This window comes from Cardiocondyla obscurior, linkage group LG05 (genome assembly GCF_019399895.1).
Source record: "Cardiocondyla obscurior isolate alpha-2009 linkage group LG05, Cobs3.1, whole genome shotgun sequence".
NCBI lineage: Eukaryota > Metazoa > Arthropoda > Insecta > Hymenoptera > Formicidae > Cardiocondyla > Cardiocondyla obscurior.
Genome location: NC_091868.1, coordinates 2,489,537 through 2,516,951, shown reverse-complemented (window position 1 = coordinate 2,516,951; position 27,415 = coordinate 2,489,537). Strand labels below are relative to the sequence as shown.

At 40.3% G+C, this 27,415-nt stretch overlaps 4 protein-coding genes across 10 annotated transcripts in view; 1 reads left to right on the top strand and 3 right to left on the bottom strand.

Annotated features, from left to right (window-relative positions):
- Positions 1 to 481: 481 nt before the first annotated feature.
- Positions 482 to 2,704, bottom strand: Amx (TM2 domain-containing protein 3 almondex). Of its 3 annotated transcripts, XM_070656295.1 has the most exons (7): positions 2,332 to 2,510; positions 2,194 to 2,257; positions 1,786 to 2,070; positions 1,537 to 1,604; positions 1,319 to 1,468; positions 968 to 1,233; positions 482 to 891 (listed from the first exon to the last, which is right to left on the bottom strand). In XM_070656295.1, exons 3-7 carry the CDS (start codon positions 1,874 to 1,876, stop codon positions 756 to 758), a joined length of 711 nt encoding a protein of 236 aa, XP_070512396.1. In that variant the 5' UTR covers positions 1,877 to 2,070; positions 2,194 to 2,257; positions 2,332 to 2,510; the 3' UTR covers positions 482 to 755. The 3 variants fall into 3 exon arrangements, with proteins under 3 accessions (XP_070512396.1, XP_070512397.1, XP_070512395.1); XM_070656296.1 differs by lacking the exons at positions 2,194 to 2,257; positions 2,332 to 2,510 and adding an exon at positions 2,554 to 2,704; XM_070656294.1 differs by having other exon boundaries at positions 2,194 to 2,510.
- A 140-nt stretch (positions 2,705 to 2,844) lies between these two features.
- On the top strand, positions 2,845 to 7,052 carry LOC139102405 (uncharacterized). 2 transcript variants are annotated; one of them, XM_070656280.1, is made up of 10 exons: positions 2,845 to 3,369; positions 3,487 to 4,367; positions 4,474 to 4,725; positions 4,787 to 5,060; positions 5,153 to 5,334; positions 5,508 to 5,651; positions 5,730 to 5,973; positions 6,082 to 6,224; positions 6,331 to 6,466; positions 6,533 to 7,052. In XM_070656280.1, the coding sequence occupies exons 2-10, from the start codon at positions 3,495 to 3,497 to the stop codon at positions 6,712 to 6,714; spliced, it is 2,430 nt and encodes an 809-aa protein (XP_070512381.1). In that variant the 5' UTR covers positions 2,845 to 3,369; positions 3,487 to 3,494; the 3' UTR covers positions 6,715 to 7,052. The 2 variants fall into 2 exon arrangements, with proteins under 2 accessions (XP_070512381.1, XP_070512380.1); XM_070656279.1 differs by having other exon boundaries at positions 2,847 to 3,369; positions 5,153 to 5,430.
- Positions 7,053 to 7,319: 267 nt separating this feature from the next.
- Eif6 (eukaryotic translation initiation factor 6) lies at positions 7,320 to 9,116 on the bottom strand. Its single transcript, XM_070656293.1, has 6 exons — positions 8,825 to 9,116; positions 8,403 to 8,488; positions 8,022 to 8,197; positions 7,756 to 7,932; positions 7,494 to 7,675; positions 7,320 to 7,419 (listed from the first exon to the last, which is right to left on the bottom strand). Exons 1-6 carry the CDS (start codon positions 8,929 to 8,931, stop codon positions 7,404 to 7,406), a joined length of 744 nt encoding a protein of 247 aa, XP_070512394.1. The 5' UTR covers positions 8,932 to 9,116; the 3' UTR covers positions 7,320 to 7,403.
- Positions 9,117 to 9,518: 402 nt separating this feature from the next.
- Positions 9,519 to 27,415, bottom strand: part of Kank (kank) — a 32,084-nt gene continuing 14,187 nt past the window's right edge. The window contains exons 1-10 of one of the 4 annotated variants that reach the window (XM_070656269.1): positions 26,881 to 27,272; positions 25,412 to 25,506; positions 24,178 to 24,368; positions 23,480 to 23,717; positions 15,682 to 15,797; positions 15,272 to 15,352; positions 14,527 to 14,754; positions 12,621 to 13,786; positions 10,998 to 11,601; positions 9,519 to 10,881 (exon numbers count right to left, since the gene is read on the bottom strand). In XM_070656269.1, the coding sequence (XP_070512370.1) occupies positions 10,438 to 10,881; positions 10,998 to 11,601; positions 12,621 to 13,786; positions 14,527 to 14,754; positions 15,272 to 15,352; positions 15,682 to 15,797; positions 23,480 to 23,717; positions 24,178 to 24,368; positions 25,412 to 25,457 (3,114 nt within the window). In that variant the 5' untranslated portion in view covers positions 25,458 to 25,506; positions 26,881 to 27,272 and the 3' untranslated portion in view covers positions 9,519 to 10,437. Of the gene's footprint in view, positions 10,882 to 10,997; positions 11,602 to 12,620; positions 13,787 to 14,526; positions 14,755 to 15,271; positions 15,353 to 15,681; positions 15,798 to 17,062; positions 17,275 to 17,583; positions 18,930 to 23,479; positions 23,718 to 24,177; positions 24,369 to 25,411; positions 25,507 to 26,880; positions 27,273 to 27,415 lie in introns of those variants that run through there. The other 3 variants (XM_070656268.1, XM_070656270.1, XM_070656271.1) reach the window with 3 other exon arrangements.

Genomic DNA, 27,415 nt, shown 5'->3' with positions numbered 1-27,415 from the left:
AACAAATTATGCGCACGTTTCGCGTGCGCTATTTTGCGAAAGGTCCCAATTCGTGCGTGTCATTATAATTAAAGACATTAATTAATTATAAAAATTTTTACATGATGATTACATTATAATTGAATAATCTACAGTCAACGCGACGTGTTATCGGTTCAAGAGAGCTAATTACAAGCTACGAAAAAAAATCAAACAACTTTCAGGGCGAGGGAACGAGTTTGCTATGCGACTTGCCGAAGATCCTGCCTGACCCTTCGCCGAAAGAAATGAGAACGGAGATTCACGTGTCACCGAGAAGCCAGCGATGCCGTACAATTATTTTACAATATAAATTAAACAAAGTATAGGTGTACATTTTATTAACAACAAATATACTTATTATATAATTATATTTCTAGTAAATTAATTAATTTAATTTATTATATTAATTATTTACTGTAATTTTCTGTAAAAAAAACTTCAACATTTTATATTTGTTTTTCTATTCTTTGCGAGTTTTATATAGATATTATACTAATAAATTATTAAATGCTAAATCTATCTAAATATGTTGACAATTATTATCTACAACTATACAAGTATAAATTTTATTTGTATAAAAACGGCTTATTTATATTTCTGTATGTATGTACATATATCACATTAAATATTTTAGTTCAACAAGTATAACATTTTTTTTTCTATGATTTTTCCTACGATAAATTATAATAAAACAAAATTTGAAGCTACTAGTGTTTATAATATCCACAAATAGTTTAAATGTATAAAGAGCCATCAGCAGGGCCTAAATATCTCATAGAAATTAATATCACATCGATTAAAGTCCACACACCTAATCCGCCGAAACTAAATAGCTTGCCGATACCTTCTTGCCAATGTCCCAAATAAAACCTGCAATTCATAAAAATTTTACGTGAAACTCGCGTTAATCAACTATTTTAAATACATTTAGAAAATTATAAAGCACCTATCTGCACCAAATCCTCCAAGAGTGATGCTTAAGATTAAAGCTGTGGACCAACGATATCCAACTGTCCAGTTACAAGGCAAATTTTTCATAAACATCCGTCTGCCTAGGCATAGTATGTCATCTTTCACTGTACAATTCGTTCTATAATATTGCTGAGGAGATGCTACCGAGCTGCAGGAATTTTTTTGCTGACATTGATGCTCCCAGTGGTCAGTTTGATAACAATAACGGCACATGTATTTCTTTAAGAAAGTCTGTTCTCCCTATTAATCAACAAAATATCAAATTTAATTAAAGATTTTAACGTTTAAATCGAAGATAATTTTTTTTTTTACAAGTTTTACATACTATACAGTCAACATGCTCCATCACTGAACAGTTTGCCTCATAAATTGCTCCATATTTGCAGTTGGGATTTAAACCACACCTTAGACATTCTGCACCTAACTCTGTACAAGGTATCCCACTTGGGCATTGATCATCTCCAAATGCCTTCTCCTACAATACAACAGTCTAGATTACATTCACACCCACTCAACTTATTACTTGAATTTAAAAAGGTTTACCTTCTTGCTGCTATATGCTGGTGTAGAATTCAAATTAGCTTCTTTCAGAGCGTAACTGGTTGCAGTACCTGCAAGAATTACAAATATTGAATGCCAAATTACGAGATGTACGTAAAAAAAAAAAAAAATAAAATATTTAAACAAGTAAAATTTAAAAAGTTTAAATTAATAAAATAACGAAGTATTTCAAGATTTAGACGGAAATTATTTCTCGTCCGTCTCGTTGAGCCTAGGAAACGATTCACTCACCGTAATCCATACGAGCCTCTTGGATAGAAGTTGATAGAAGCGCCATGAAGAGAAATATCACGTTTTTCGAGTTAATCCGCACGACATTCATTCTGGGCGAGGGTTATCCTCTCATCAACCGTTAATGCTCGCCTCGCTGATTTAGAATCCTCAGGCTTTCGTTAATCGTGCATGCGAGAGAGGAACACGTTGGTGTCCCGTGCCGAGTATGCACCTGCTGTCATCAGCGAAAAATCTTCGACACGGCTATCTCCGGATCGAGCGCGTCACGAGAACAGAGAAAACCTAAATTACAAGAAAAGGCGGTTTTCCTTCATTCTTTTTTTTTATATATATTAACTAGATACTACAAAACGCGCGCAAAGCATTAGTTACTGTCTATCTTTTTTTTAAAAACAGCTGTATTACATTTAATAATTTTTGACAGCGAACTACAGGTGATGTATGTTTCTCGGCGTGGAGTTTCCGAAAACTGCGAAAAGGTGTTTGGAGGTTAGAACTCGGATAATCAGAGCTGTGAAACTTCAGAATCGACGAATTTATCACCTTATTTATTTTTAATTTCTCGGTCATTTATGCAGGCACATGATTAAATTACCGTTCTTCTTTCATTGCAATTGAGAATTAAATATTATTTATTCGATTATTTAATGTATTTTGTACGCGAGGCACTCTCCCACTTTATTTAAATATTATATTGCTCCAAAGACTTTTCACCTGCTTGCGATAAATTATAAAAGTCGTGGAAAAAATTAAAAAAATAATTACCAATCTGGTCTCCGCATAGTTACATGTGCGATGTGACGCGCATGTAATTCAGACGGTACATACATCGCGATGGCAGCCAATCAGAATCGCTGTCCACCGATCTTTCAACGTATGTAATTTGTTATCGTTCGCTTTTCCCTTTGTCAAAAAAAAAAAAAAAAAGAAAGACCTCCGCGAATTACTTCGAATTATTCGAATCGGAATCAGAAATATCGGGATACCGAAAGGCATTTACGTTACCGAGTGTATCAATGACGTAGTTTCATCGTGCAATTCGTATCACTTGCATCTTGACAGAATCGGCGACACGGGCGACGTACGACGTTCTTATGGCTGAGTGATTGGAATCGTTGGAATATTTGCGAGCCATGAAAGCGATCGTTTTAGAGGCCACTGCTCTGGCGAGTACGAAAGGAAAAAAAGAACGCGAGTGAAGTTGGTGAAGGGCGAAAGTGCGGTGCGAAGTGCGAGCGATGCGGCATGCAAGTCTTGCGGGCATACCAATGCATCCACGTTTCCGACAATCAGCTGACTTCCGGTACCACTGCTAGACGTTGAGATGTTAGTGAGGTGTTTCGGTAGTTTCGCTTGACGGAGTGATCCTCGTTTTTCTTTTCTCTTCTCCTGTCGCTACAGGAAAAGCGGCGGTGGTCCCTTTCGCGAGCGGTGCGCTTCTTTTTCGCACCGCCCGCAGTTCCGGCCGGAACGAAGAGCGATGATCCCCGCCTAACCACAGCTTGCGGAATTGTATCTCGAGGTTTCCAAGTCTTTGTGTTATCGCCGATCTCTAGTGGGTGGTCTCTGTCGCGCCACATGGTAAGCGCGATCCCGCGATGATAGGATCGTCGAATAAGAGTGAAATATGAATTTTTTTTTCCCGTTGCGCTCGAAGAAATAGAATGTCTTGGTTATTGCGCGTGTCTTGTTTTGCAGGATGCCGTATGACACTTGCCGCCGGTCTTGCTGTCGTGGATAATATGAATTCGGAGGGGACCGATGGGTGCAGTCAGGGCAAAGCGGAGGTCAGAGTGGACGTGGGCTTGAAAAATGACAATCAATCCCTGGACCAAGGCGCTATGACGTCCAAGGTGCAGCTGGAAAATGGGAGCGAGGAGCAGTTGAGACTGAACAATAATAGCGACGAAAGTGACATCAAGCTTGTGCTGCCCGCGAGAACGTCCGTTGTGCTTTCCAATGGGACGAATTCCGTGGAAACCCCCGTGTCTGATTGTGCCAATTCTCTGGAGCAGGATGTTTCTCAAGATATAAACATATCTTCCATGTTTGCAAATGCGACCGCCAATATCAAGCCTCAGACTGTGAACACCAATAGTGTTAATTGTCAATTGAAGCATAAGACTGTCGTGAATGCAGGCTCATTGAATCTGCCTAAATCCCAGATGCACTTGAATCTTTCTTCCACTCCAGCAAATGTACATCATAATCATAATTCAGCATCAGCTGTTCTCAATTCCACTGCAGCTACCAATGCTGTATTACATTCAAGTGTGTCTACATTAAATGTATCGGTAATGCCTCCTAATTTATCAACAATTAAGCCAAATGATGACATGGACATGAAAAATAATGTGGATTATGCATCTGCCATAGAGAAATGTCCTTCTAAAGTTTCTTGCAGTTCAGATTCTAGTCCAGAGGCTGATTGTTCCTGGACATCAAAGTCCTATGGATCTAAACGTGTACTGAATAATATAGGCGGTAGTATAGGCTCAACAAGTCAAGGAACTTGTTGTTTTTTGAGACCTAATATTAATGGCAGTAGAGAAGTTGCTGGACCCAGTGGACTGCAGAGAGTATGTTTTTATATACTCGCTCATATGATCGATTATTTATAATTTATGCGTGCATATGCACGTGTTCACGGAAATAAAATTTTTTTTTTTTTTTTTTTTTTTTTAGATTTCACAGAGGGAACAAATAGAACGAATGGATTCCAGTTCTGGAAATGAAGGTGATATGTCTGATGGAGAAGATTATTGTATTTATACCTATAAAGGAAACGATCAAGTAATTCATTTAGACCAACAAGAAGAATTAAATCAGGATCATGCAGCGAATCCGGAAGCAGAAGGACAGAACCATAGCGGTAGATCGAGTCCGGAAATGGATTTTCTGGAAATGGACTTTGATCCCGGACCTTCCTGTGAACTGGTAAAATATTCGTTGTAGCGTAAGATTAAGTCAGATTATATATTTTTTTTTCTCTTTACAGGATACTGGAGATAGTGATTTGGCCTCTATAAACGAAGATATACAGAATATAGCCTTAGATAATATAGAGCAAGACCCAGTGTTAAATGATCTGAGCAGCGGAAAAGTCGTGTCTAGACAAGTATTGGTAACAATGCCACAAACTTCGAAACAACCCGCGCAATATGTAAATCATACTACTTTTCAACAATGCACAAGTAATCAATGTACAGTAGAACAAAGTGCAAAGCCAACTTACTCAGCTCCATGGATGCCTAGTACTAGCGCTGGAACTGGTAATCTCACAGCTATGGCTGTTTGATTAATTTAATTTAATAATATATATGTTATCGTATAAAATATATTCCATATTGTACGAAATTTACAGGAAGATGGGACAGCGCGACACTATATCGCAATACAGGTTGTCCCGTACGTGAAAATTACGGTTATCATAACACGAGTGGCGATCTTATATCACCTGGTGATAATAGAGATTCGGATTCCGAATTATGGGCCGAATCCTCAACAGCATCTCTCCCGGACAATTCCAATTTAAATGCCAGGAAGGTTAATCTCATTTCTACGCTTTATCATCGAATAATGGCTAAGAAACTAATGCTCAATAAGCATGCTGCGTTTAATCAAAGCGGTGATTCCAATCTGGTTAATATATTTACTATTAAATAAATTTAAGAGTTAAGCAGATTATTTTTATTAAATTTTAAATAATATTCGAACAGGAAAATGAATTGTGTAACGAACGATTAGATGGGTTACCGCCAGTGGAAAAAGTAATGCTGTGGAGTGAACAAGAAGCCACAATAAAGCAGGTTACGCAAATTGGTACCTCCGCCTGTGGTGCTACATCCGCAATTAATGCTCTGGTAATAATAAAACTCACGAAGCATATAAAAATTATACAACTTACGAATTAATTTGTTAATGCATATCATCGTTTTTAGTTGGCCTTAAATGTATCATTTTCTCTGGAAGTACTAGTGAAAGGTGTAAATACGAAATTAAGGGAACTAGGGGTGCCATTGCCGAGGTATCTTGTCAGTCGTTCGGTAGCAGGAGCAACACATAAAGATATAGCGCGAGGGATATCTTTATCCACGAACGGCGCAGCTGTAACAAAGTTTTTTGCATTTTATCCAGAGAGAAAAGTATCATTATCTCATTGGTTGCATTATTGGATTTCCAGGGGTAAGAATATGCAATTTTTTAAACAGACAATATTAAAATTTAAAATATACATTACCGAAACACGTAACAAGAGTTAAAAGACGCTAGCGCAATATATTATACTTCTAGGTGCTGCACCGATCGCAACACTAAATTTACAACATTGTGGTGAAGGCTGCGATATACCAGATGCATGGCATCATCAAATGATATTCGGTGTAGGACAGGCTGGTATATACTTCACAAATCCCTTAGAATGTTTGCCTGAACAGGTTTGTACGATTGTAACTGAAATAAATAAAAATTAATTATTAGTTGAAATAATAACTGTCGCCGAATTTATTTAATGAAAACTGTTTTCTTGTGACGTGGTTTTAGCTCGTGTGGCATCAATTAGTTAGCCCTAGTATTTTATTAATACGAAAAACAGACGTTTTAGCACATTGGAATGCAAATACAGATTTATCGCCGCTTGCGACAATGGATCAAAAGTGGCGGAAACTTAATGTCCTTGGTATGTTAAGTATATAATTTATATATTATTTTTTAATTGCAATAATAAATCATTTATATAATACAGGGCAAGTTGTAAATATGGTACGAGAATCAATGAGTCAAAGGCAACAACCTAACAGTACGACTACTGGGGCAACTCATATTCGTATTCCGGCGTCTTACCAAGCAGGAATTACGTTGGTCATGTGTGCCGATTCTGCCGCAGCAACCGAATTGTTACACGCAGAACAACTACCACTGCTCTAGTCTAAATCGATCAAAAATTAACATACCGAACTGGTCCACATGGTTTGCAAAAATCATATTAGCAGACCAATTCAATGTTCTTACTCATAGTTTATTTACTATGTAAATCAGCAGAATGGAAATAATTTACATTTTTGACACAAGACGCGTTTGTATTCGAAGAGAATATTATCGATTAAAATATATTTCAATAGAATATTTCTGTTTTATACGTAGTTATATTCATCGATTGTCAAGTTACAGAGATTATATTCTTTATAAATGCTTGTATAATAAGCTTACCTTGATTAATGTTTATTACAAATATTATTTCTATAAAGAGAATACGAGATAAGTAATTTGATTTTTTATTGCTAATTTTTTCCTTTATTCATATTTATTAGTTCTTAAAAAAAAAGAAAAGAAACGAATGCTGTATGCATGTAGTCAGAAACTGAAAATTTATATTACAATGATATTTTGTCAAGGCAATTTTTGCACAAAAACAATACTATATTTCGTAAAAATTTTAATGTAGAGTACTTTAATCACACATATTTTGTTGGAATCAGGAAAGAGTGTTTATTGTAGATATGTCGACAAAAGAATAAGCTTGTGCCGGCAAAGCTGATATAGAACCATAAATAGTTTTATATACATATACATAATCCAACAAATTTTTTCTGTTACTTTGGAGAAGTTTTTTTTTCTTACACGTCCGACATACTGAAATGATAAAAATTCTTGTTAAATCAAAAATTATTAATAAGAATATCTTTTTTTTTGTTTTTTTGTTTTACCTTTCTATAAATGGTGCACGCATACTCGATGTAATAAGAGTTGGATTAGCTTCGTTGAGCTTAAAAACGCTCTCGATACGAGCAATTTCGGTTGAAGTTGTGTCCATGCCACAAAAGGCTGCCCAATCATTTACAACCATACCGGCAGCAATCACATTGCTGCCTCTATTCACTGTTCCGGTCTGAAATATAATTACCCCTTATAATCGGAAAAAAGAATTTTAATCGTCTCGATATCGTCTATCGGGGATATTTATCTTACCGCAAGTGGCACTTGCAAAAGAGAGGACAACTCGTCTTGTTCCTGAATAGGCATGTTTGGATGCACCAAACCCCCTTGATTGGATAAAATGGAATATGAACCAACGAGAACATTGCTTGCAATAGTTTGTCTAAATACTTCGACGTTCAAAGTATCGGCTAAAATTTCCTCAGTTTCCTTTAATTAAAGATACGTAAATTAAAGCTATTTAAAACAATAAACGAATTTATTTGTTGATACAACAGAAGATCTATGGAAAATTTTACCTTATCCAGATCCGGATGAACTAAGGCGACGTAATCGTTACATGCTATAACGTTGCCGAGAGCAGAGAGTCTCTCTTCCACTCTCTGCACTTTTACATTATCTGGTAACGCATTTCGAATGTGTTGCAATTCTGTATCTGTTGTTGTATTTGGTACTAACAATCCATTTTTGTTCGCTAAATTACAGATAAACAGGTAAATATATGTACAACATATATGTACATACAAATTAATCGAACTTAAATATAAAACAGATGTCTAAAGTTTAACAGCAACACGATAAAAAAATTTAATTACTACCGCGGCATTTTTATTTAAAATAAATACTACTTAATATTTGAGCAGCAATTTTGTCATAAAATACCATTTCAATATATTTACCAACGCATAATCGGCCTATGATACGACATCCTGCTACTGACGCATGAATAACTGGAATAGTCTCGGCTAATTCTGCTTCAAATACACTGCAAATACATTATCAACAAATGCATAGGATCAAGTTATAGTAAAATAATATAGATTAAAATACAATAGGCAAATTTTGATTTTTTATCAACGTGTTACACAATAGATTGAAATTTCACGCTGCTTATCATTGCAATTTCTTTCTTAACATTTAATGTCATACCGGTCAAACGACTATGGCACGTTCCTAAGGTTATAACGACAATAGAGACATCCGTGCCGCAATATTGCAAGGTTAAATATCATTATCGGATTAACAAGCGAAATTAATTAATTAATCAAACGTTGGACCAGTGCCGATTTCGTGCGATTGCGTTATGAGTGACGTCACTTACCTGTAAAAGTTTTCAGAGCCGCCGATAGCGACCAGACAATAGGAATTCGTCAGTTTTGAGAAGACGCCGACTTCGTTATTATTCTCGAATTGCACGCGCACTGCCATGATGATGAGATTGTTAGGACTTTTACATCGGCGTGCCCGGATCGGAGAGTCGTACAAGCGCTCTTGATCTTTGCGAGTACTCGCTCGTGCGTGAACGCTAACCTCTAAAATTAAACGAATGCCGTTCGCGGGCACGCTCTGCACGAGGGATTCTCCTCCAGTGATCCAGACAAGACACTGGATAGTGTCGCCTCCTTCCGTTTCTTGTTAGGTAGCGCCTTTGGATTACATCCGCTGTAAGGCGCGAAAATATAAATAAATGAGACATGCACGAGTTCACTTTCGTATAAAGACAATTAAACATAAGGATCATGTTGAGAGAAACTGAAAAATTTATCAGTTTCAAGATTAAAATCTTCTGAAAAAAAGAAAGAAATTTATCGTTTATGTTACGATATAAACATTATCATTAAGAAATAATTAATATACACAATAATTTAACATAACAATAATTGCAATTTTCATAATGTCGCGGTTTAACTTAAGAACATAATTTGTAACAATTTTTTATGACATGAGAAACTGCAAATGTTTCGTAGGAATTGAAATGTAATTTTGTAAAAGAATATCATTTTATAATAAAGTCGTTCTTATACATTTTTCATCTAACATCTCTATTTCAATGTAGAACAGTGATAAGTACATTTGATGTTGCTTGTGCGCATAAAAACGCCGGAAATCATTGAATCGTAACAATCTTACACTGTTATAACATATACATTTATTACATACATCGCTAATACGTAATATTTTTTCTGTGCATCGATGCGCTTATACAAAGATGCACACGACATTGATAATAATTTGATCCCTAATTTGAGATTAGGCCTGAAATTTAGAAAATACAGCATAATCTGTATGAAACTTGAATCAATAATCGTTTTTCTTTTTTCTCTTTTGGAATGTTTAATGCGCTACAGAGTCAATAAGAAACACACAAAAAGATCGACCGATTCTCTGCTGTAGATTGTATCGTCATGGAGATTAAACATTTTTGTACTTCCACATCTCGCCTAAGAGAAGAAATCAATTCTCCGAGGATGTGCCACTATCAGAGACGTATAAAATTTACGAAGAATTTACGAAAGTTTTGTCAAAATGTCTGATAGCACCTACAATGATCTATAATATTTCTAAAGGTTATCTCTACGAAACTAAACTACAAGATTTTTTCCAACGTTACCCTGAATAGATATATACAATGTTGAGCATCGTTCTTGAGTTCCTAAATAATATAATACAGTTCCATCGAAACAAATCGATCGTTAGGCAAGAGGACTTGGAGTCGTCGTATGTTCTCATGATGAATATAAAAATATACATCATAAATATAACCATGACTTAGGAAAGGTAAAGAGGATCGTAAAAAAGAAAAAATTATACTTAAATATGAAGTTTCGGTTACTGTGATTCGCTCGCCAATTACCGTTCGAAACAAAACACGTGAAGCAAACTCATGATGGATGAATCTATGAGAACAATTTTATAAAAGATCTGCTATTGGAATCATTTGGAATATTTCGATGTGTTCAGAGAAACGCTGGACGAATGAATGCGTCGTGATGGCGCCGGACTAACTGGAGCCGACGGAGATGGTCCAGTGGGCGTTGTTGGCTTGGAGCCTTTTCTACTTCGCCTCAGAGTCGAAAACGGGCTGATACCTCGATTAACGTGTTCGTGAGCGTAAAGTAACACTCCGATATCGCGGTTGCCCGCCTCCAAGGCAATCTTCAGGGCTGAACTGCCGTCTACATCAACGATAGATGGGTCGCAGTCCGGATGAGCGAGGAGCAGTCTCACGATGTCGGTGTGGCCGTGTTCCGCGGCGCACATCAGCGCGGTGCTCCCGTCTTCATCTTGGATATTAACCGCCGCTCCAGCATCCAGGAGTAGTTGCGTCATATCCTTGCGTCCGTGCGACACCGCCAACATCAGCGCAGTTTGCCCATGCTGTTACGCAAAAATAATTATAAAAATATTTAAAAAAAATAACGCAGAGAACTAATTAAAAATAACATAATGACGTAATGCTCTTCTTAATTTATTACAAATATAGGAGGGCTCACCACTTTTGCCCGGATGTTGACGTCGGCAAGTTGGAACAATCTATTCGCCACCGAGGCGTGCGTGGAATTTCTGACTTCTGCTAGAGCAGCTAACATCACAGCCGTATAACCAGCTACGTTCGCCTTATTAATGTCGCAGACTTTCGAGTCCAACAATATAGACACCACGTCGAAATTACCGTGAGAGACCGCGTAGTGCATTGCCGTATTTCCACTGGTGTCCGTCATGTTGACGACGTACTCCAGCAGAGTGCTGGAATATTCCTCGAAACGGTCCAAATAATCCTCGACGTCTAACGGATTTGCGTTAGATGTGCTGGATATTTTAAACCACTCCTGCTGTATAATATTGGTGGCGTTCTTAAGCTGGTGAGAGATATTTCTGCTAGGCGATTTCTTAATGCTGTCGTTGAGCACCTTCATGGCGGCCTGCATCTCTTTCGAGGGCTCAACCTTTTTTCTGGGCTTGTCTTGAATCGGTTGAAACAGAGCTGACTCCGGTAACTCGGACTTTTCCTCGCTATCCGCCTCCTTCTCCACGTTACGCATCTCTTCTGACGCAATCTTTTCATCCTTGATTCTCTCGGACTGCAATTGTTGAATGCTGGAAGCAAGAGAGAACAATCTTCTTAATATCTATTTTTAAAAATCTTTGCACTATCTAATAAAATTCAATAATTGGCGAAATCGATCTGTGAATTATAAAAATATCATTAAACTGTATAAGTTATTAATGCTAGGATGTAGATATTAAAACGTCACAAGATACGAGGGATATTAATAGCAAAAGGTGCCTGGTGTTGCAAATAATATTATGGAGGGAGAAACGTTACCCTTCCGTGGCCGGACAAGACCCAGTGTCGGAGACTTCGGGATCGTTAAATAAACGCGGATTTGTTTGTTGTTGCTGCTGTCGTTGTAACATCGATCCGTCAAGATCGGAAAAGCGCTTATTCGTTTAACATTGCGAGATTGCTAATACGACGCGCATCGATATCGGACTCCCCTCGCGATATTTTCGTCGCGGTGATTGTGTCAGGTGGAGCGTTTGATGACGCACTCGGTGCACGCGACCATGGACTCTGAAGAACAACAAACTATCCGGCACGCTTGACCGGCACGAAACACGTCAAACGCGGCAACACAACTGGCCGACCCTTCATCCCTTCCTTCATCCCTTTCAGCGCGAAACAACCTTTCGCGGCAACGATCGACCACAGAAATAACAGATGGCGCGAAACGTGGTCGAGCGGGAATGGCAAGAAAAGGTTTGAAAGGACAACGAGTTCAATCCGCTCGGTTGGAAATAAATTTAAGATCGCACGACGAACTTAAAGTCGAGACGTAAAAAAATATCAGTTACATGTAATTAGCGAGTGAATAATTAATATTTCATAAAGTTTCATGTATTGATTATCGAGTAAATTCATTATTCTTGATTTATATTTTCGTAACACGAGTTTTATGAAAAATTATGTTAAAAATTAATTTTTTTACGAATAAGATATAATTTTGTGATAAGAATACTTAACTCTTAATTCTTAGAAAATCTATATATTCTCTTTTGAGTATCTTAGACAAGATAAGATAAAAGAAATATGTAAGAAAATGAAAATGACTAACCGATTACTGCTGTCGTATTGTTCCTTATTGTCTGCGTCGTATCTTATCACACCGGCGTTTGGTATTTTCGTGTAGGTGTCCTGGCGTTTAAACTGCTTCCTGTAATCGCTGGTATTCAGGGGAATATGAGACGGCCTGGGAATCCTGGATGCCGTGTTACTGTTTTGATGATTCAGGTTGTTTTCCGCGTTGTTCGCAATCTGCTTTGCCAAAGTTTTGATCGTCTCTTTGCAGTTGTCGCAGTAATTCGCTGCACAAGAGATCGAGATATGCGGTCTCACTGATTCGCCAACAGATACGTCGACCAGCGTCTTTTTTATCGTCGACGTGCCGAAATCTCGGTATTTCGGCATGAGAGCGGAAGTGTCGGTACCGCGTGACATGGTCCTCACCAGATCGTCCACCATCACCGCCACTGATTTGCTGGGTTTCGTTTTCGTTCGCGTGTCGCCGTAGTTGAACGAGTGACTTCTCAAGTTCATCGAGTTCAATGACACCGGTGGCTGCGCTGCAACTGGATCCGGTCCAACGCATACACTTCTGGTGGAAGAGCCGAATCTCACCCCGATTCCGATCTCCGACGTCATTGGTTTGGCAGTTACGCTCACGTGTGAACGCATTCTAAACTGTTCCGTTACCTGGACCATCTGATCTCGTTTCTCGACAATCTTCAACATTTCTGGACTGCACTGAGTGCTCTTGGAGGAAGTGTCTTTCACCAGACTATTTTTATAATTTTTCAGAGAGTGTTCCACGAACCGTTCAACATCTTTATTCGTCAAGATATCGTTCATACTCAATCTTGTTAGTGTGCCGCAAGAGCGTTTTTTAATCTCCTTTTTCGTTTCCGGTGCAATGTCTTCGATTAGGAAATGACTGCATTGAAGACTTCTGGACTTATTTTCCGTATTAGTGCCAAAGTCCCGGGTTGACTGTTTCTTTCGTACTTTCGGTAGAATTTCTTCCAATAATTGAGTACGAGCTAAAAATTTCCCGCTCTGAGACTGGAAATCATAAAACCTGGAAAGATTCGACGAAGTTTCGTTTGCTAGCACGGTGCTCTGGTCCTGGATCTCAGGTAAAATCTCCTCGATTCGCAGATGACTTTTCTGTAGCGACGGCTTGATTGGAGTACTTGTTATCATACCGACATCTCTTGTTCGAACCTGCACACAATTAATTATTAATTTAATATAATGTCCGATAAACTTAAATACAGTTATTAAAATATTCGCTTAAAGTAATTATTTTCTTGTAAATCAATACTAATTAATCGTCATCACTGAATTTTTTATGTAAATATATTAGTCGCCTTAAATATTACGAACCATTGCATACCGAGCAGATTATATTGCCGATGACATATCCGGGAAGTTTCAGAATGAAACGCAGCATAGTATTGAAAAATGGATACATATTGTAATTAGTATTTTTTCCTGTTTAATCTCGGCGTATTTATTTATACATACTTATGCGATATATATACACGCGCGCGAAAATCGTTAAATTTTAACGATATGAAAAACTGACACGCGAAGCAACGTAAACATACGGCAAAATTGTGTATCGCCATTTAAATTCCGATTTTCACTTCTAATTGAAGAGGCAATCGCCACTCACTTCCAGACGTACGTCGAATAATTCAACGAGAAATTTCAGATTTCAATTAAAAATTTAGGTCTTGAAAGATTGCATATATAATCAAATGCGTAAAAGTTTAGAAAATTCTGATCAAAGTTGACTTAAGTAGAGATCTAATTTTTAATTAATTAAATTTATATTATTTTTTCAGAATTAGTTTAAACACGGCTAACATGGTTTCTTTTAAGATCAGATAGGATAATGTATTAAATAATAAAATAAATACATAGCTAGTACGATGACTAAATAAAAATGCAATTCTTACAGGCTGGTGAGTTACTCCAACGTCCCTTGTCATGACGCTGCACATAATTCCTATGTCTCTGGTAGACACGCTTTCAGAGTTCTTTAGATTTCGCAAAGAGGTACGTTGTTCCGAGAACGATTGGCTGCGATGCCTCTGCAGGGTGTCGTTGTAAGAATTTGTTTTACTCAGTTCATCCACTTGCCGCAGGAGATTACGCTTCTCCTCTTTCAATACAGAGACTTGCACCTGGAAGGAAAAAAAAAAAGAGATTATGCATCCGAAGTGATAAGCCTGGTAATAATGTGAGCTTTTATCAAGCCTGATAGAATTGCACTGTGTGAGAAACGGTAATAAGCTCTTGGCATTACAGAATACAATATTTAAGTATCAATTTTTAATACAATTGCAAAAGTAGAATCAATGATTAATATTCTAAATAAAATTTTGACTTTGTTAACTTGATTATCTTAAGTCAAGTTTATTTAATTATTAAAATAACAATTTTCACGTAAATTGTATGAATGCAAATATATGGAACATCTTTATTTAAAAGTATACAAGGTGAAAATATATTTCATATTTTCACATTGTTTATACATTGAACAATATGCAACAAGAACAACGAGATCGTGATAGCAGAAGGAATATCTTACGCACGAGCATTTCGTTAGAACGGAAGAGCTCGCATGGGTGCAAATTACACGCCGGGCGATGAACGTTATGAAAGCGTAGGTGGGAGAATAGGAAATTAGTGAGAACTCACCTGCAGCATGGGAATCGCCTTGACCTGTTCCTCGAGCTCTTTCATACGTTCCAGAGATGCAGCCATTTGTTCTCTGATATTCTGCAACATATAAAAATTGTTACCGCCTTCCTCTTCTCACATTTCACAAAATCACGCACCAGTTTATGCATCTACGTGTAGAATTAAAAAATTATATGAAGCAGGGATCGTTATTAAAATTAGAAACTTCCAATTAGACGTCAATTACAATGCTGGACGCGGAAGGAACGTATAAATTTAAAACAATGCTCAGGATGTGAAATATATCACGTTTGGATCTTGGAATATTTTGATAGCTCAAATTTTAATCGTGAACAACATACGTATGGAAATAATTATGTGTTTAAAATGATATATAATTACAATATTGCACAACATAAATTTTGTACCTGAAGAGCGCCGGTGCTAAGATTCGAGTTGCCACTTCCGACGCTAACGTTGTCGGAGTCTGCCGGCTGGTCTGTCTGGACTGCATTTTGCACCGGTGTCGTCCCGTTTGTGCCATCTAGCGAAAAAAAGATCAGTGTCGTGGGAAACTGCCTGCTTAATTATTCGTTGCGTGTCCCGATGCGAGAAAACGCTTTGTTCGCTTTGCAACGCGTTACATTTAAAGTCGCCGAGACTGTTACTCGAACGTATTCACTTCGGCTATTAATGACGTAATTATCTCGGTTACCAATCACCAGTTTTGATCGTTCCCCGACGCTAGATATGAATACGAGTTATCGAATTATATTGTTTCGCGACGTTGTTCTACATATGTACATCCTTACGTAACGATCACAACAAGTTAAGTTTACCTGCTGCGGCGAGGAACTTTTTAATCGGCACGTAAGCAGCCGCGTTACGAAGCAAAACGTTATCTCGAAGGAAACAACGAAGAAATGCGATAGACGTTGCAGAAAATTCCCCTCGACAATGTCGTGATATGCTTCGTGGGCTCGGCCGGCGGCGATGCGGAATTTTCAGCATGCAATTCGTGACAAATGAGCACGTTTGCGTGAGGCATTTTGCCAGCCGGTCTTAGTTTTTACAATCTATTCTTGAGCAAAACGTTTCTTCGACGAACATTTAGCTAGCTTAAATAATTAAGAATCTGTTGAACGGAATATTATAAAAAATAAAAAATAAATGAGCGGAGGCTTTAAAAGTTTAAACTCTCGAAAATCGTTCTGGGTAACTATAGTGTTTAGTTCAGAGGTTAAAATCGAAAAAGTTGCAGGAATATCCCTGCCGATCGTCGCCTTTAAATCGAGACGTCTCGAATCATGCATCACGCGTACTGCACATGTAGATTAGGTGAAATAAAAAAGGTCTAAACGCCGCCGGTCACCGTGAAAGTTTTCGCGTTGGGGACGACGAAACGTTGTCGCCGTGTGCCGATCGTGAGATTGCGATAAATTCGTCATGCGGAGAAGCGAGAGAAATTAAACGAGACCGGCCGTCTGGACTGTTGCGTGCCAGGATTTACCGTGTATCGCGTGTCACTCGGTCTCCGTCGCACTATCAGCGTTTGTACGAAAGGACTTTCAAAGAAAATTGAAACTCGTGACGAGATAAAACAAATCCGCGGCCGAGTCCACTTAATTAATCTGACCCTTTTGACCGGCGAGAATAATCCACAAATTTATCGGCGCAACCGACGGGGCTTTTTCTCTTTTAACGGAGGACGCGCGGACGTCAGCTGGCACGGATTCTATTCTCCGTTCACGATTTCCAGAACTTGCGCCTCGAGCGGTAATGCGCGAATAAGATTTCTCGAGCACTGACACTCCGATTCCACATCGTCCCTGGCACTTCCATTTCTCGCTCGTGCACGATCCAGGCAGATGCACTTGTCGAATACGGAAAACGGCATCGCACCACGCTCGCAAGTGGCATAACGGCATGACTGAACGTCGGCGTATAAAGAAAAAAAAAAAAGGAGAGAGAAACCGATCTCGAAGGTCGTTCGATTTCCCGAGGCGAGATAACGTTCGCACGCATGCTGATAACGGATGGACTTGTTTGGAGTTAGATAAAACAATCTGTTAATTGCTCGCGCCGCTGCTGCAGCGACGCTGATCGGCGATAAACAATGGCAACCTAACCCACCGCGGTGATCAGATTGCACGGAAGAGCAAACAAAAACGAGGCGAACTGATGCAATCGTTCCTTTTTACTTTGGCGTCTTTTACATGTGACTGCCGCGGAGGCTGATCGAGCAAAGGTTACGCGAGAACAACAAAATTTGTATTATGACCAAAACATGTTGTCTGCGGCACGAAGGACGCTCGTTGAAATAGACTCACGGTATTTCCGCTTTGCCTTCATTTTGAGGAAGGGTATCCTCTTCAGGATGAAGCTTTTCAATCCCATTTTCGTGGCTGGCCGTTTTCTTGCCGGTGCCGCGAGTCGTTTACATTGATCCGCGCGATTCCTCCGAAAGCCGATGCACTCCACGTCGAAGGCACTCATGTACTAATAACCGGCGGTTTCGGATGAAGCTACTGCTTCGCGAACCGATCGCCGTCAATTCGCGGACTGTCGAAGACACCAACGCCCCTATCGAGTCGCGCGTTGAAATTCAACCACAAAGTGGAAGACGTTGGCGCACTGGTCTACGGCGATTAGCGGCCAACTTCATGGTGACGCCGACCCGCGCGGGCGTCGCGAGTGCCGGTTAATTCGTTCGCGAAAACGAGTGGCGTTTACGGTTTTAGTGTTGGGCCCCGGATGGAAACTACTTCGTCCCGAGATCGCCGGTTCTTCGCCTCCCCGATGGACTGATCGAGAAGTCGTCCTCGCTCACGACGTCGGCCGATTTCCCCCGGATGACGCAGCCGTACGCCGAGGAGTCAGCCCGGGCAGTCGATGGGATCCGCGACCCGCTACGAGGTTAGTTTTATTTTCACTTATTTCCCATCGTCACGTTTCGGCGATCTGGGTCGCTTGAGAACGCTCGCCCGCGCGGCGACTTTGAAGCCGTCCGGAATCGGGCGATATATATGGCGCGAGGCGAGGCGACGTGAGAGGCGATCACGCATCGCGTAGGTAGACAAATTCGTTCGTTCGTTCGTTCGTTTGCGCGTTCGCGTTCGGTCCCGATATGTCTATCTCGTCGGTCGGCGACTTCTCGCCGCCGCTTCGACGCCGCAGTTTGCGTTTGACTGCTGCAATACGGTGCCTCGGCAAGCCGCGCCGGCTGCTCGCGTTAAAGGTGAATGAGAGGGGACGGGAGCCTCGTTTCCTGCGCCGACCTTCTCTTCCTTCGAAGCCTCGCCGATTTGCTAATCTCGCGGGAAAGAAGAGCGGTATCCGGGTCTCTGTCAGCTCGCGCAAGAATAGCGAGGCTGCTCGACGACACGAGACGCCACGATCGGTTGAACACGAAGCGAAGAAGCAAGCGGAATAGTAATCGTGCGAAAACGGCGTTGATTAAGCACGCTCTCGACCGTACCATTAATCTCGCAAATGGATAAACGTGGTCAGAGATACTTCAAACGTCGATGGCCGGTAATTTGTAAGAAAGCGGGCTGATAATTAAATTTTAATGACTTTGTTCGGAGACGGAAAAATACGTCGGTGAATTAGCTATTTATCTAGTTATTTTGCATAAATAATTTGTATCGTCGGTGAAAAAAACCTTTACGGTTTTTTAAATAAATATGTTCTGTTTAAAATTTCGCGATTTTGTAGTTTCGAGAGAGTAGGAGGGACAATGATTTATGTGTGCTTGTTGTGCTTGAAAGAAAACTTCGGCACAGGGCGGGGGAGGGAGCAGGGGGAGGGGAGGGTGAAGGGGAAGAGGGAATAAGCGGAGTAATAGTTAATGATGTGTAGAAAATTAATGATCCAGCCGAAAGGCTTCTGTGAACCTTTACAATTTTCACGCACACTTGTACGCGTCAGTAATTAATATCGCCTGCTGGCGATTACGCAACAATGGACGTTATCTACCGTAATGACGAAAATTGATGGGTTTTACCCTTTCTATGATAAAGACGTGCTCACGACGGAAAGGCGTGTGGAAAGAATTTTTTTTTACAAACGCGCCCACAATTAGCACCGTAATTGCATAACAACGTTAAACGTTGATCGCAGGGAAAAATTACATGTAAATTGCCAGCGATAATGGATGTAAAAATTACACTAAAAATACACGAGTGGCAATTATAAGATTTTTTTTTTATGATATGCGCCAGGAAAAAGTAAAGATGTAATTTCATACATTAGTATCTAAACTCAGCAGACTGCGCGATCGAAAATTGGACTTAGAAACACAGCTGTTTTTTTTCTCTATTTTTTTTTTTTTACCGAAACATACATAGAATAAATTAAATTAAGATTTTATTATTAATTTATATTTTATTATATAGTAGGCAATTTACGTGTAGATCTTTTCACGGCGTAGCGGACGTACGTAATTTCTTAAATCAGGCGTTATTCGCGTCAAACTCGTGACGATTGTACAATACAAAGCCGTCGCGAGCATCGCCACCGTGGCAATTAATTACGCTATTTGTCGCAATCACGTCACACGTAGGTACACACGCGAGACCGAATCTTAAGCATAACGAGCTTTTTCTACCGATCGCCAGGTTACTACGTCGTCGCTTCAGCGGTCTCACGATTTTATTTTCGTTCGCTCCCGACGTGCACGTGCTTCGGAAATAGTTGAACCAGTTGTACGTGCGCGCGCGTTTAGCTCGACAGGTGCAGGCGACCATATGTGACCACCTTACCCGTGCAAGGTTGCACCGAAATGGCTAGGTACGGCGACGTGAAGTCACGCTACGCAACCGATCGGCCTGGACTGCTAAGCCATTTCGCACGTTGCGAATTTCTGTAATTCAATCGCGTTAATACTCCGCGGCGAGCCGGTTATTTTGAGATCGGCGTACGGCGAAAACTTCGACGTCCCGTTTTCATTTTGCAACATCAGCAGGCAGCCTCGTGGTGACACCGTTTCGCATTTTCAATTCGAGCCACGGTGGTTGGAAATCGTTCCGAAATTTATTCCCTCTTACTTTACCGACGATCTCTTTCTCGGGGATTCCCTTCTGATACTAACTTAACGAATACATCAAAAATAATAACGCAGCGATTACGCTTACTTTCTTACGAATACGTTCTGATAATTGCAAAGGCCTGTTAAAGAATAAACGTCTAGTCGTTTCGCGCTGAATTTGCGACGGTACCGAGGGTGTGAGGTTCGCCGGATTGGGCCGTTTTCAAGATGTACATTTTTAAAGACGGATTTCCGCACTTTAGGGTGCGTTACTCAGGGTGGGAACTGCCCCAAAGTGCGGATACTCGTTATTAAAAATTTATGTTTCGAACATAGCCCAATCTGGCCATCCTGTCGCAGGGGTGTTGCGTCAAAGCTTGGGACGGGCAGTAACGATGTAACGGCGGTGTAACTGCGGGGTAATACGGTTGCGCGTATCGTGGAGAACGCGGTGCAACCGCCACCGGTACAACGACCGGAAGCAGGTGGTTCCAGCCACGCACCGACGGCTTCCACGGCGCGTTCCGCAGCGGCGAGCCTCGCGAACTCGTACGGTACGGTACGTACCACCTCCTTCGCGTGCCCACGAGGAGAAATGACCACCGGCTATCTTCGAATCGCGATTTAATAGCACGTAAAAGCCGCAAGAAACCGCCGCGGCGGCGATCTCCTCGTGGGATTTAATCGCCGAGCTACGCCGGGGATGCTCGTTGCTCCGGTAGATCCGATCTCCGAAGGACGCGTTGCAATGTGTTATTATACTTTAAGATCTGTTAATTGACGGTTTAAAACGCGCGTTTTTGCGGATATTAACCCTGAACCCAGCGATGTATCTCGAGCATCTCTCCTTTCGTTGTTAGAAGCGTGATTTATTATTCATTTCTACCTTCGCGGAAATAATGAAGGTTATTAAAAACTTTCTTTCTTTTTTTTCTTTTTTTTTTGTCTTGTCAGCGTTTTTAGAAAGCTCGATTGGTATATTTGATCGATTTCATTCTTCAGCATTTTTCATTAGAATATTTAGCGATCAACTGCAAAAGGTATAATAGAATAGAATTTCGTTGATACATACTCGAGTTCTGAGTTCGTTAACTTAGAGGCATTGAAAGCCAGAAAGGTTCTCCTTTGACTCGTCCAGTTTTCTTTTTCCAAGAAGTTTTAGGGTACGTCCTATCTTTCTTGTGTCTCTAAGGATTGTGTAATGCTAATTGCCAGCTGATTGGCGAGAGAAGATACCGGGCTCTTGCCTCGCGACACGTTCCCGTCGTCGGCGACGTGCTGTCGGTCGCACGATAAATCGTAAAACGAGTAAGAACGCGCCGGGTTGTCTCGCCGAAAGAGACAGGGGAGGGAGGGAATTCTTTCTTCCACAATGGTGAGCTCCTCTCGCATCCGTGAGAAACGGATGCGATTGTCGCAGCGCGAAATGCAATCGGCTTAGGTAGCAGCTTCGTCTGCCGCTGAGAAAGTTGAAATGCGTACCGCGTCCGAGATTATTCGGTAACTTGATAGCAAAATAAAAGATCGCATAGATATTAATTAATCGCTACTTAATTTCGATTTTAATCAGATGAAAGAAATATCCGAGTCGTAAGACAAACGTCTCTTGTCCAGGTTCTCGTTTTGAAGCTAAAGATATTTTGAGCGTCCGATGATATCAGTTACACGTCACATTAATTTGTATCGTTTTAATATTTGTACTTGTCGTGGGAGAGCGCCTTTAATTGGAAAACGTAAAAATTTGGAGAATATCGCCGGGCGACGGTCGACTTTCCAAAGCGACACGTCTTTTTAAGACGTTTGAAAGAAGTAACGGCGATCGGGCTGGCACTTTTAATGCATCTGATAAAATTAAAAGCCTGCGAAATAAAATGTTCGACGGTGACAGCACCGACTTCTTTGTAATTAAAAGCAAGCGGTACATTTAAAGAAGTTATAAAGTTCCAAACTTATAATATTTTCGCGAAGAATCTTATATATCGGCGATAAAAGTCATTTATTATAAATTCATACGGATATACTAAGAAAGAAAAAAAAAAAAGAACAAAATGTACGTATATGTGTGTACATGCTCGTGCTTTTACTTTACGCGCTTTTTCTTTTTAATTTTACGAGTTAATTGAAATTAAAAATTTTAATCATTTTGAGAAATTTTATTGATAATCACGCTTGAGAATATTTCAAAAGAAATAAGAGAAATTGCTGTAAATTAATTTCAACAAAAATTAACGCGGACAAGATAAAAGACCGTATTTCGTAGCGTTCATAAAATTATAGCGAAAAACAATTAATATAGCACCAAACGCATTCACCGTGCAAATTTGCATCGTAGATGGTAACGGAAGATGCGAAAACGGAGCGAAAAAAGAAGAAAAAAAAAAAAAGAAACATTCCGTGTTCATTAACTTGCTTCCTCGCGACTAATTATAACCGTGCACTTTCGATCGGCGTGGTGCTGTTTGATTATCACCTTAGACGCCGAGACTTCACGCGCTAATGATTTCTAGCGCCCCGATGATTTCGAACAATTCAATCCGCGTGGCGATTTATTCCGCGGGCGAGAACTCGTGAAATTAACACCGGTGCCGGTAATAAGGCGATCGTGAAACGAAATAATTAACGTGTTCCGATGCCGTGGCGACTTCAAAGCGGCCCTCAAGACACGGAAGGGGCCGTTTCTCTTCTCGCGCCGCTTGCTCGCTATACAGCGGGTCATTGGGCCATGAAGAATCCGAAGATGGCCGCGAACGGATTTAGCGCGAGAAAATCCAATGTGCGTGAAAAATTATCGGGTCTCTTTTATTTATTCCGGTCTTTCTCGCCGCGGCCGTTAATTCGCCGCGCGCGACTCATTGTTTTCTACGGCGGTAGTTGTAAAAGCGGTTTTTTTTTTTTCTCCCCTCGACGTTCCGCCGGTTTTCGCGACAAATCACTCGAGCGAAGTTTACCGTTAATCTCGAGATCAGAGAACTCTTTGTCTTCTGACAACGAGAAACTGTTTAACGCGGAATAGATCACAAAGTTATCCGGAACAGTCGCGCCGAGTTTCTAATGGCTATTTTTGCGAGCGAGACAAATCTCCCGAGCGCTAATTCTTTTGCGCATTATTGTGGGAGAAAAATTAAGATTGCAGGTAGATTTTTATGGAGCTTACCGGTCGTAATATTTCTGAGTTTTACCAAACGGCGACGACTTACCGGTTTCCGTGGCCAGTCGACGATCGGTGGTCTTCGACGACCTGCATGATCGTTGGAGGGTCGCCTCGAAATCGCCCACGACATCGCTGAGATCCACAACTGGCGAGGGATGCGAGTTCGCCTGTTGCCTTGGCGGTGGGCGATTCAATCTCGGCGAAACAGCCACCCCGTTCGTAGCCGTGCATTCTTGTGATATTTTTGGCATTTCGGCTTCTATGCCCGCCAGCGCTGGGCTCACCTAGAATCGAAAATAGAGGAAACTATCCAACACAGAGACTCTTGTTCGCTACGTCCGATATGAATTATATGTTAGAGTAGCGCGCGCCGCACTTTGTCCAGTGATTTATCTCGAATCTTCACGGTTTCGTCGTCCCGCGGTGAACCACGTTTATTGTCGGGGTCGGTAAATTTTAACGTAACGGAAACGGTGTACAAATTAGGCGTGAGAGTATAAATTAATTTGATAGTAGTGCTCATTAAAATTTTACCGTAAGCATTAAGGTAATACGTATAAAAAGAAAAGTGGAATTATAATTTAATATCAAATCGTAACGCATCCAAGCAATTATTACGGGCACTCATCTGAATGTAGAAAATATTCGGGTGGGAGAAGAATTGTAACGCATGACTGATTTCGTTTAAGCACCACGTAATGGCGCTTCTAATATACGCGATTAGAAGGGTCGTTTATTAATTACCAGGCCTAAAAGAACTTCCATCGACTGGCATTGTCTACGACGTTCTCGTTTCTTACGTCGCTCCGTGCTGTGTCTGTCACCAATACTTCCGGCTGCGACGGCCTCGCAATATCGCACGAAATCCAAATCAATATGATATCCGTAGGGACAACAAAGACACTTTGCGCCGGAAACATACGCCTGCACTCCCACTGCAAATAAAAAAAAAGCTGTTGAAACGCTAAAGTTTATCTCCGATAAGACCAGAATTTACTGTGAGCCAACTGGTCAAGGTTGAGACGTTAAGATAACGTAGATATAATTTCGGCAAGCTACGTTTGTACGAAAACTACTATATTTCTTCTCTAAACCTAAATTTTAAATTTATTTAATTTATTATCTATCACAATTGAGATTTTATATTTTTTTTAATATGCTGTAAAAGTATACAAGTAATATTTTTTTATTTATTAACGTGTAATTTTAAATTTAATTCAATTATTTTCAATATCAAGTGTTCAATCAGAACGAATTAAATTAATTGCCAGAACGACGGATTTAAATCATTTCGTATAACAATTAAAATTCGCGATTGAGGGAAAACATTTTTTTTTTTCGGTTAAATCTATTGTTAGAATTAAATCAATCCAGGGGTTGTTCATCTTTGTCGAATGAGCGTTTGTTCGAGGTTAATGGCCGCGGTGCAACGTAAACCGAAATATGTTGTAACCATTGGCAAACATCCAGAGGAACACAGTAATAATAATCTCGCGAAGTTCGTTAGTCGAGAGTGAATACGGAGATTTCATTTAGCGTCACACCGCCCGTTCGTAGTATCATAACCTGGCGATGACTTAATGAATTCCATCTCGACGCATCCCGGGTCTTTTACGTTGGATTTCCAATTATGTTCGGTCACGCGCGCACTTCCCTTATCTTTTTTTTTCACATTGCGAACGCAAAAAGGAAAATTAATATCTTATATAAAATAACAATGGTAATAGTATAACGCGTAATAATTATATTTTTAAAGTAAAGAGAATTATGTAAGAAAAATAATTTATTGTAACAGAGAGAGTAACCCACGACTGCCTTAATCCCCTTTTTTTTATTTATATATATTTCCATTTTATGTTATATAATTTTTTAATGTAGAAATAGGCCGTTACATTTCCGCGTTTATAATTTCCGATTCAATTACAGTTGACGGTTTCCTATTATAGATGCATATACATTTATATTAAAAGTGACTCACCGTTTCCATTGAAAACGCGGGTCGAGGGAACGACAGTCAGTGCCATGATCCCAGCTGATCGTCAAATGCACGTGCAAATTCGCGTTTCCATAATTCTGAAAGTGCAAATAAAGCTCATTAGTCGTAAACATCACGTCAAAGGACTGATGTGTTGCAATGAACGCATTGCCTGTCCGTAGAAATATGTAAAAAAAAAAGAAAAAAAAAAAAAAAAAAAAAAAAAAGAAAAGAAAGAAGTTGCGAGGAATGATAGATTTTTCAAGCGAAAGTAGGAACAATCGCTTGCACGCCCTAATTACAATTATTGCACAATTGACATAGCTGTAGTTTCGCGGAATAATTACATAATTTTCATAAATATCTGACATACCTTCGTATGTCAGAATCGCCCAGCGTGCTTCGATCTAGCAACTACGCCTTCGTTTCTTCAAGCTGTCAAATTGGACGAAAGTTTGTTCGCGGCAAAATTTCTTTCGAGACAATGAGTAAGATATAGCGATTATCATTTAATAACATCGGCTGTGCGGTGCAAAATCGCACTCTTTCAGAATCGCGAACTACGGAGAAATTAATTAAATCGCTCGCGCTTGTTTATCTTATCGTATCTTTCTTCCGCGGGCTTTTTTTATTACGATACTTTCTGCAAGTCATAACACGATCTACGCGGATAACTCGCTTCATACAGAACTGTTTAGCAGCTTGTCGAATTATCCGTGACTATTAAATAAATATTAAATTGAAATAGGTAGCTTTTTTTTTGTCCCCAAGCTTGTAGGCCCCTTCGTGTTATTTTAATCTCTTACACGTTTGTGCGAGCTCGCCGCGCATTTTTTCGCTAATTGACAGTTATCCGCACGACTTGGGAGTTTGCGACGAAGCTGTCGCGATATATCATTCACGCGTTCGTACGCTGAAAGAATTATTATACGCGTGTGGTGGCGCAGCGCGCTTTTAGGCACCCAGTATTTGTCGCCCTTTAAACCGCAGAAAGGTATAAACCTCCTTAAACATGGTTTTCACGATGCGCCCGCGACAGCTGAGCTAATTCCGTATTCCGGATTTCTGGTCGGACGCGTCTTCCTGCGAATTCTCGCCCGTCTATGAGGTTTTTAATTGTTGCGCGGGCGGAGGATACCCGGGTATTTTTACAAACACTTCCGGTGCATCGCGCGCGACTCTTTATTTTTTTTTTTTTTTTTAGTGCAACCCTCACAATTTCCTTGCTGCTACCTGTTTTTGCGAGTAACTGATGATATTTTGTATAAATTAATAATACAGTTATAACCACGTACGATAACGATCAGACGTGATGCAATAAAAGAATATGCCTGACTTTCACTTTCCATTTAAAAATTAATCAAGTCTCTTGCATTCAGAATAATGTTGTTTTTTTTGTTTTTTTTTTTGTTTCTTTTTTTACTATTACTTAATATGATTTTCTCAAATTGCGAAATATCACGGTTACTTACTCTTCGACTTATTCCTCGATTTGTGGGAAAACAAAGTAAATAAAATTGAGAGCAGGAGGAAGTCGTTCGGGTTGATCAAACGGACCGGCGGAAATCCTCTTGGTAGCACTAAAAATTAATCGTTGATTTGTTTCATCGGAGCTTGGCCGAAGCGGGCCTTAGATGCGGCCCACGCACAGTGTAGGGAGACCCGTCGGCGGTTATCGCCGTTGAATGGAAAGTAAAGCCGGCGAACGCTCCACGCGCTCGGAAACCATGGCCTAATTTCAGAAAAACGACGGACGCGCGAGCGTGTCGATAAATCGCGCGAAACTCCCCGCCGGAAAAACGCGGAGCGCGTCTTACGTCGCGACACGTTTACGCGACAGTGCCAAGCTGAATCGATACGCAGTGTTTCTATCGCGTTGATAAGCTCGTGCCGCCCGATAACGAATTATAGCGCACCCATACATGCGTTGTAGGAATTGGGGCGACACGCACGATGCGTGACGCCACCGTCGGAATTAATTACCCGTTGATTGTACGCGAGGTATCG

What these genes read in the sequence shown, in the direction of transcription:
- Amx (XM_070656296.1), bottom strand. Translation starts at nt 1,876, where the DNA reads ATGAATGTCGTGCGGATTAACTCGAAAAACGTGATATTTCTCTTCATG. An exon ending in AGAGGCTCGTATGGATTACG is followed by an intron (nt 1,605 to 1,785) that starts GTGAGTGAATCG and finishes TAATTCTTGCAG; the next exon opens with GTACTGCAACCAGTTACGCT. An exon ending in CAGCATATAGCAGCAAGAAG is followed by an intron (nt 1,469 to 1,536) that starts GTAAACCTTTTT and finishes GTTGTATTGTAG; the next exon opens with GAGAAGGCATTTGGAGATGA.
- LOC139102405 (XM_070656279.1), top strand. Translation starts at nt 3,495, where the DNA reads ATGACACTTGCCGCCGGTCTTGCTGTCGTGGATAATATGAATTCGGAG. An exon ending in TAGTACTAGCGCTGGAACTG is followed by an intron (nt 5,061 to 5,152) that starts GTAATCTCACAG and finishes CGAAATTTACAG; the next exon opens with GAAGATGGGACAGCGCGACA. An exon ending in GCGGAAACTTAATGTCCTTG is followed by an intron (nt 6,467 to 6,532) that starts GTATGTTAAGTA and finishes TATATAATACAG; the next exon opens with GGCAAGTTGTAAATATGGTA.
- Eif6 (XM_070656293.1), bottom strand. Translation starts at nt 8,931, where the DNA reads ATGGCAGTGCGCGTGCAATTCGAGAATAATAACGAAGTCGGCGTCTTC. An exon ending in CATAGGCCGATTATGCGTTG is followed by an intron (nt 8,198 to 8,402) that starts GTAAATATATTG and finishes TCTGTAATTTAG; the next exon opens with CGAACAAAAATGGATTGTTA. An exon ending in TTTTGCAAGTGCCACTTGCG is followed by an intron (nt 7,676 to 7,755) that starts GTAAGATAAATA and finishes ATTATATTTCAG; the next exon opens with ACCGGAACAGTGAATAGAGG.